Source organism: Vigna radiata, chromosome 8, assembly GCF_000741045.1.
Source record: "Vigna radiata var. radiata cultivar VC1973A chromosome 8, Vradiata_ver6, whole genome shotgun sequence".
Lineage (NCBI taxonomy): Eukaryota > Viridiplantae > Streptophyta > Magnoliopsida > Fabales > Fabaceae > Vigna > Vigna radiata.
In genome coordinates, this window is record NC_028358.1 from 19,764,242 (window position 1) to 19,772,931 (window position 8,690).

An 8,690-nucleotide genomic window follows, 5' to 3' on the forward strand; every position below is an offset into this window, starting at 1 on the left:
TTCCTGTTCCGATCATGCTTCGCCTTGTTTCCTTCCGGTCAGTCCGGACTCCTGGGCATTTCCTCAAGGAACATGACGACCGGTCCTTTCCATCACAGGCCGTTCGCCCCTTTCCTTTCGTCACTCGGGTGGTGTGCCGACCGTCCTCTTCCTTACCCGACCGTCTGCCTTGACCCTTACAGTACACAAGCCCCCCAAGCCTGAGGTGATGCAGTCACTAAAAGGTTTTAAAATTTGAAAGAGTGGCGGTTTTACTTTCCCAAGCATTTTGGGCGGGAAGAAGACGTGGCGTGCCCTTAATGGGAGTCGTGGTTTAGGGATGTTAACCGTCACGCATCTGGGCCGTTGATCGTGGGATGATCCGATGGTGATGGCGCGCTGGCGGTTTTCAAAATTTCTGCCTATAAATAGGCGAGAGGGGGAGGGGAAGTTTAATCAACTTTCCTTCTTTTCTCGTTTCTGATTCTTCGACTCCCACGAGCTAGGTAATAAAATGGTGGTAGTGAGCCTTTATTCCTCCGAGGAATCATCAGGTCGCGGTGGGGCTGGTGGGGCAGAGGTGACTAGTGGAGCAGGCGGTGTTGCAGCGGGTCCGTCTGGGGTCGCAGCAGTGGCGGAGCCGCCGATCGAGGTAGGGAGAACGGTGTCTTCCCCTGATACGGTGTCGTCATCCTTCTTGGAGGCCAATTCTGATGGCGAGGACGAGATGCCTCCTTCTCCTGAGGCCGATCGGCTGACAAACGGCATCGCCATTTTTCTGTTGAAGGGTGGGATTCGGGTTGATCCGGAGTTGGCAGAACCGGCCGGTGGATGGCCGCGGATTCGGGGGTATCGTTGGGCCTCCCCCGACGTCGACGAGTTTACCTCAGATTTCGGAACTCGCGAAGACTTATTATGGTGGTCCGAACGGTCGTTTATAGCGCGGGACGTCGAAGACGCACGCTTGTTTCGACTTGGTGTTAGTCATCCGAACGAACGGGTCTTTCATGGGAAAGGGTCGTCGGTAGAGGATTTTTTCTTTGTGTATAGTTACATGTTCGACCAGATGTACCTGAGGATCCCGTTCACCGATTTCCAAGCGTCGGTCTTGAAGGAATTGAACATTGCTCCTAGTCAGCTCCATCCCAACGGGTGGGCGGCCGTACAGGCATTTACTTCTTTATGCGCGGCCGTAGGGATAACGCCCATGGTGCGGGTGTTTCTTCATTATTTCAACGTCCGTCCCGTTCCTCGAAGAGGATGGGTGTCGTTGTCGTCGGTGTCCGATCGAACCTTGTTCAAACTCTTTTCGGATTCATTCAAGAATTTTAAGAAGCGGTATTTTAAGGTAGTGATCAAGGAATCCGGGCGATCAGAATTTTGTGATTCCGAGGGTAGGCCGCGGTTCCCCTTTTATTGGACTGACGCACCCCGGAAAATAAGCGCCTATGCAATCGGGCTGTTAACGACGGCGGAGAAAGATGCCGTACGGACCATAAACACCCTGCCCCGCCAGCTAAGCGCCCGTGGTTTCGTCGACTGTTTAAAATACGAGGATTTTGATCAAATTGCTTTTGGTATGCTTTGTTTCGGATTTTCCTTCGAATGTCTTGACTTGACTTGTCTAAATTCTTGTTTTCCTTTCAGGATACATGTCTGTGCCCGGTCCTCGTCAAACCGGATGGTTTGCCTCCGCGCAGCGTCGACGGGGAGGCAGTACGTCGCAAGGGGTGAAGCGCCCGTCCGTCGCTTCGAGCTCAGCCCCCGTTGCTCAAATTCCCGTCGGCATTCCCCAGACGGAGCTGACAGTGGAGGTCCATCCCCACGAGGTCGTGGCCACTGGTCAGGTGGCCGAAACTTCCCGACCCCCGTCTGTTCAACCGATCATAGTGCATTCATCCGAGTCGCCTCCGGATTCGGAGATTCCTTTATCGCACAAGAGGAAGTCTCGAGGGGAGGGCAAGTCGTCTTCTAAAAAGAGTCGTCGTAGCGGGAGTTCCTCCTCCATCCCTTTGCCGGCCGGCATTTTCGATCCTGCGTTCGATGCTGCTTCGCGGTTGGAAGTGCGGGCTTCCTCATCCCAACGGGCGGTCATCGAGCCTTTGTCTGAAGGAGAGCTCTATGCTGCTGCCGTCGAGATGATGGCCCGGGGAGTTATGATGGCTGTAAACGCCCGAGAGAAGGGAAAGGTGCGAGAGGGGCGCGACTTGCTGCGGGAGTTGGCATTAGAGCAGGAATCATCCGCCTCCCTCCGCCGCCGGGTGGAGTCTTTAGCCAAAGATCATGAGGAGTGTGGCGAAAAATACGCCAAGTTACAGGCGGACTTGGAAGAAACAAAACTCCAACTAACTACTTCCAAGACGGCCTTGACAGCCGCCCTTGCTCGTGAGACTGGTTTGGCCGAAGACAAACGCAAGCTGCAAGTCGAGGTGCGCCGCTTGGGCAAGAGGGGGGATGAACTGGCCGCCCAAAGCGAGCGGTTAACCCAGGAACTACTTGCCGCCGGCGACGCCCAGAAGAAGAAGGATGCCGAGCTGATTCAAATCCAGGAAGACCTCGCTCGCTTAGATGCGACGGTCGTCCTGGAACACGAGGAAGGTTTTAACAAGGCATTGCACCAGGTAGAACACCTGATGAAGGTGAACCTGATGACTCTGGGTTTCGACCTTTATCAAGATGTTTATGATGGGGAGATGGGTCCCGTCCGGGCGAATCTGTCGGCCGATGGAGGTGCAGGGAACGAGGGGATCGTGAATGATACTGTGACGGAAGATCGTCCGGACGGGACGGCCGAGATTTAGTTTTTAGATGTCTTGTTTCCTTATTTTTTGGGGTATGGTCGACCCTGGAACACTTAGGAATAGTTGGTGTTTGTGGTTCGACCTACCGATGATTTGCTTTTTGTAATCCACACTCCATACTTCGACAGTATTGGCAATGCAAATTTGGTTTGATGTTTTTACTTCATTCGTTATTTTCTTTCCCTATCTGGTGACGAGTTCGCATTTTATTTTAAGTTACTCAATTCCGACCATAAGATTGATTGAGAAGGTGCGGGTCGCACGACGATATTCAGACGGATGCAGATTTTATCTGCCCGTGAGCTGATCCTAAGGGACGAGTCCCTTGGCTAATTTGCAGGTGGCGGATAAGCGCCTTACCCCTGGGCACAGATCGGGAAAGACGGATTCCTCGACCCAGGGACGGATCCCTTGACTTGGGGACGGATCCCCTGACTTAGGGACGGATCCCCTGACTTAGGGACGGATCCCCTTTTGAAAGGAAATAATACGATGTCTGGAACGATTCGGCATGTATTAGTCATCAAAAGGTCATTACAAAATATCAGTTCTAACTAAAGTAAAACTTCAAATGGGTGGCGTTCCACGTGTTGGGGAGTTCTCGACCGTCCGGCCTGGCCAGGCGATACGCCCCGTTGTTGAGGGTGGCGATAATTCTGAAAGGGCCTTCCCAGTTGGCCGCTAACTTGCCGTGCGTTGAAATTCTTCTTGCTTCCCCGGTCTTTCGCTATACCAAGTCGCCCTCTTGAAATTCCCTAGGGCGCACCTTCGTATTGAATCTTCTTTCCACCATTCTTTTGCAAGCTTCTGCCCGGAGTGCTGCCTGGTCTCGCCGCTCTTCCACAGTATCGAGCTCGACCCGTAGCTCTTGATCGTTTAACGTTATATCCTCGATTTGTCTTCTTAACGACGGTTCTCCCAACTCCACTGGAAGCATGGCATCAACACCGTACGTTAAGTTAAAAGGGGTCTCCCCCGTCGTTCCATGAGGGGTACACCTGTATCCCCACAAGACTTCAGGTAGCTCGTCGACCCATGCCCCCTTTTTCTCCCCCAATCTTTTCTTTAACTCTGCCACGATGGTCTTGTTTACAGCTTCGACTTGCCCGTTGGCCTGGGGGTGCTCGACTGAACTTGTTACATGTTTAATTCCCAGGTTTCGGTAGAACTCCGCCAACCTCTTATCTATGAATTGTCTGCCGTTGTCTGTAATAATCGTCTTAGGGAGCCCGAACCTGCAGATCAGCTTCCAGCAAAATTTCTGCACCTGACCGGCCGTTATTGTAGCCAAGGGTTCGGCCTCCACCCACTTCGTGAAGTAATCTATGGCGACCAGGAGGAATTTTTTTTGCTGCGGGCCGACCGGTAGGGGGCCTACGATATCCATGCCCCATTGAGAAAAGGGCCAAGGAGCTGTGATGGAGTGTAAAAGATGGGGCGGAGCCCGGAGGTCATTGGCGTGCGCTTGGCACCGCAAGCATTTCTTGGTGAATACACGGGAGTCTTCTTCCATAGTGGGCCAATAATAGCCGGCTCTTACGATCCTTGCCTTCAAAGTCCTTTGCCCTGAATGAAAACCGCAAACTCCGTTGTGGAGCTCATCCATCACGTACTGTCCTTCTTCCCGGGATATACACTTGAGCAGGGGAATGGAGAATCCCCTCCTATACATGTCATCGCCTATCAACAAGAAGCGAGCTATCCTTTTTGCCTCTTCTACCCGGAGGGTGCCCCCGTCGTCCTGCTTCTTCATCAGCTTCCTAATCTCGCCCCTTCAGTCGACGGCATTCGTGATAATCGCATGACACTCGACGGACGGCTGAAGGAGAATCTGCCGGATAACCGTCGTCAACTGCCCCTTATCCTTGCCGGAGCACAGTTTGGATAACATGTCTGCCCTCGTGTTTTGCTCCCGGGGAATATGCCGGATATCTGCTTCTTCGAATTCTGACATAAGCGCGGAGGCTTTATGGAAATACTTGGAGAGGTGGTCCTCTTTTACTTGGAATTTTCTGTTCATTTGTCCGACCACCAACTGGGAATCGGTTCGACAGATCAGCTTCCTAGCTCCCATATCCTTAGCCAACTCCAAGCCCGCCACCAAGGCCTCATACTCCGCTTGGTTATTGGATGTTTTGAACTTGAACGAAAGGGAATGCTCTAAGAGGAAACCGTTCGGCCCCTCGAGGACGATACCGGCCCCGCTTGCATTCTTACCGGATGCCCCATCGACGTACAAGTTCCAGAGGTCGCTTCCCGTCGGCGGTATCTCCGCGGCGAAGTCTGCGAGGTGCTGCCCTCGTACGGAACCCCTGGGTTCATAGCGCATCCCAAATTCGGATAACTCTATTGCCCATGCCACCATTCGTCCGGCCAGGTCGGGCTTCCTCAGGACCTTCGAGAGAGGATGGTTGGTTCGGACAACCACCTGATGACTCTGAAAGTAGGGTCGCAGTCTCCGCGCGGCGTGAAGTAGAGCCAACGCCACCTTTTCCACTTGCCTATATCGAGTCTCGGCGTCCTGCAGTGTGCGGCTAACGAAGTAAATCAACTTTGGTGCGGGAAGCTCCTGGATCAAGACGACACACACGGCCGTGTCCGAAACCCCTAGGTAGACGTGTAACTCCGCTCCTTCATCCGGGCAGTTCATCACTGGCGGGTTCATCAAGATTCCTTTTACCCGGGCAAAGGCTTGGTCACAGTCGTCATCCCACTTATTCGCAGCTTCCTTCTTCATCTTCCTCATGATCGGCCTTGCTCGCTCGGCCAGTTTCGGGATGAACCGGGACAGTGCCGTGAGGCGCCCCACCAACCTTTGGATGTCTTTCAAGGTCGTCGGGCTCGGCATCTTCAGAATGGCCTCGCACTTATCAGGGTTGGCCTCGATTCCCCGGGATGTCAGCATGAAGCCAAGAAATTTGCCTCCGGATACTCCAAAAGTGCATTTCGCCGGATTCAACCTCATTCCGTACCTTCGGACTTCGCCAAAGACTTCCTCTAGGTCACGCAGGTGACTTCGTTCGTCGGGCGACCGTACCACCATGTCGTCGATGTAGACATCCATACATCGCCCAATCTGTTTGGCGAAGACTCTATCCATCAGCCTCTAGTAAGTGGCGCCAGCGTTCTTCAGTCCGAAAGGCATTACCTCGTAATAATAGTTCGCTCGATCCGACATGAAGGCCGTCTTTTCCCGGTCGGGACAATGCATCGGGATTTGATTGTATCCGGAGTACGCGTCTAGGAAGCTGAGTATCTTGTGTCCAGAGGCGCCGTCCACGAGATTATCTATGCTTGGCAGAGGGTAAGAATCTTTGGGGCACGCCTTATTCAGGTCCGTATAATCCGTGCACATCCGCCACTTTCCGTTCGCTTTTTTGACCATGACCACATTAGCTAGCCATGTCGTGTACGTGACTTCCTTGACGAACCCCGCCTCCTTCAGCTTTCTCACTTCTTCCTCCACCGCCCTTCTCTTCTCGTCTCCCATCTTTCGCTTCTTCTGGGAGACCGGACGTGCATCCTTGTACAACGATAACTTATGGGACATCACTGATGGGTGTATCCCCGGCATATCTGCTGCCGTCCATGCGAACAGGTCTCGGTTTTTCCATAGCATATTCCGTAGCTCCTTTTCGATGACCTCAGGCAAACCTCTTGCTATAGTGGTGGTTTGGTCGGCCTTAGCCCCTATCAAAATGGGTTGGGTTTCCCCCACCGGTTCCAGCCGATCGTCAGTATTAGTTCGCGGATCAAGGTCAGCCAAAGCGACCTCGGACCTACTTATTTTCCGTTTCTCTTCCTTTGGGTACATACGAAGACCGGCCGCATAACATTCGCGGGCTGTCTTCTGGTTGGCTCTTACCGTACAGATGGTTCCTCGTCTAGTTGGATACTTCATCGTTAAGTGGGGGGTGGATACGATCGCCCCGAATGCGTTAAGGCACGGCCGACCTAACAGGACATTGTAGGCGGTCGTGGCATCTACCAGTATGAACCTCACTTTCATCTCCTCGCTCTCCCGCCCGGTACCCAAGCGGGTGTTGAGGTCAATATAGCCCTTCGTGTCCACCCGTTCCCCGGCAAATCCCACAATCTGCTCGTCGTAGGGGACGATAAGGTCCTCAGACACTTCCATCTGAAGGAACGTTCTCCAATAAAGTATGTTAACGGAGCTTCCCTGGTCCACTAACACCCTATTTACTCCATATCGGGCGATCTCAACGTTGATAACCATTGGGTCGTCCTGGTCAGGATCGGGGGCGTGAAAATCTTCGTCCGAGAAGGTGATGGGCGGCATTGACCTTTTTCGGACGTCAACCGCGTGTATGGACCTCAGCGCCCTAATGCTTCTCTTTCTGGCAGACGAAGTGGACCCTCCTCCTGCGAATCCCCTAGAGATGGTGTTTATCGTTCCTCTCAAGGGTCCCCTCGAAGCGTCCCGACTACGACTTCTCTGTCTACCGTCCGTCCTTCTCCCCTGATTTCTAGACGGATGATCGTATGCCCGGCGGTTCGCTTCCCTCCTGCTGCTTCGGGTCGGACTGGCCGGTCTTGGGTAAGAGTGTTCTCTTCTAGACGGTTCCTCCGTTCGGCGGACCTCCTCTCTCCTAACGTACTGTTGTAGTCTTCCCATTCGGATGAGCTCCTCAATCTTATCCTTCAATGTTATGCAATCTTCTGTATCGTGTCCGGAATTTTGGTGATACAGGCATCGCTTACTCGTATCTGCCCCCTGTGGTGTGGGTCGCTTCTGAGGTGCCGGCAGGATTTAGGTGTTTAAAGCCTCCTGCAATATCCGAGCTCTGGGAGCGTTAAGAGGAGTGTAATGTGGGAATCTGGGGCCCCTCGGCCCCTCTCTGAGTCTGGGCACGTGCGGCTTATTTCCTTGACCTTCAGCTCTCCGATTGTCCACCTTCTCCGCCTTAGCTTCTTGCTGTTCTCGCCTATAGCTTTGTTTCATGTTTTCCACCCGGGCTTCATCGGTTGCCCGCTTCCTCAACTCCTCCATGGTAACGGGAGGATTCCGGCACACGCTGTCCTTGAAAGGACCTGGTCTTAATGCCGGCATCACATACTGTAGGGCTAATTCTAAACTTAGGCCCTTAACTCTGCGGACTGTTTTCTGATACCGGTCCATAAAGGACTTGAGAGACTCTTCCTTACCCTGCTTCAAGTTCATCAAGTCTACAATCGTCACATCCTCCATACTGCTTGCGGCGAACTGCCTCTTGAACATTTCTCCTAAATTCTTGAAATTTTCAATAGAATTAACCGGCAGCGAGTTAAACCATTCCAAAGCTTCTCCTTCCAGAGACAAAGAGAACGCTCTGCACCAAATAGCGTCGCATCCGGTCCGGAAGGTCATGGCATTGATGAATGACTTAACGTGGGCGTTCGGGTCAGACGTTCCATCGTACATTTTGAATTGTGGCGGTACAAATTGCTCAGATATGTGGACTTCCATTATTTCACGCACGAACGGCACCATTGTGCTCGCCTCCTCCACCTTAACTAGTGATTGACTATCTTTGTTTCCCCGCTCCTCTCTTCCCTCGGCGTGGGCGCTGCTATTCTCCTCCTCAAGCGGCGTCCGCTTCTCACCGGCCCCCTCGCCTTGCTCGCCTCCGTCCCCTTTCTTACTTTTAGCGATCTGGGCCAAACATTCGGCCCTCACTGCAGCCATCTCCTCTTCATGCTTCCGTTGCATCTCCATCATTCTCTGCTCCATCAGCCTCAACATCTCCGATTAATCCTCCGCGTTCGTGTTCCTTGTGGTCACCATTGGGTATAATCCTCCGGCCCCACGGTGGGCGCCAAAATGTTCCGGTCGGTCTTCGGTCCAAACTCCCTTGCACAATTTCAAAATGTTCCGGTCGGTCTTCGGTCCAAACTCCCTTGCACAATTTC

At 53.0% G+C, this 8,690-nt stretch overlaps 1 protein-coding gene across 1 annotated transcript; it reads right to left on the reverse strand.

Moving 5' to 3' along the window:
- Positions 1-7,551: 7,551 nt before the first annotated feature.
- On the reverse strand, positions 7,552-8,523 carry LOC106770337. Its single transcript, XM_014656153.1, has one exon. It carries the CDS (start codon positions 8,521-8,523, stop codon positions 7,552-7,554), a length of 972 nt encoding a protein of 323 aa, XP_014511639.1.
- Between the last annotated feature and the right edge of the window lie 167 nt (positions 8,524-8,690).

Coding starts and splice junctions, on each gene's coding strand:
- LOC106770337 (XM_014656153.1), bottom strand. CDS start 8,523: ATGTTGAGGCTGATGGAGCAGAGAATGATGGAGATGCAACGGAAGCAT.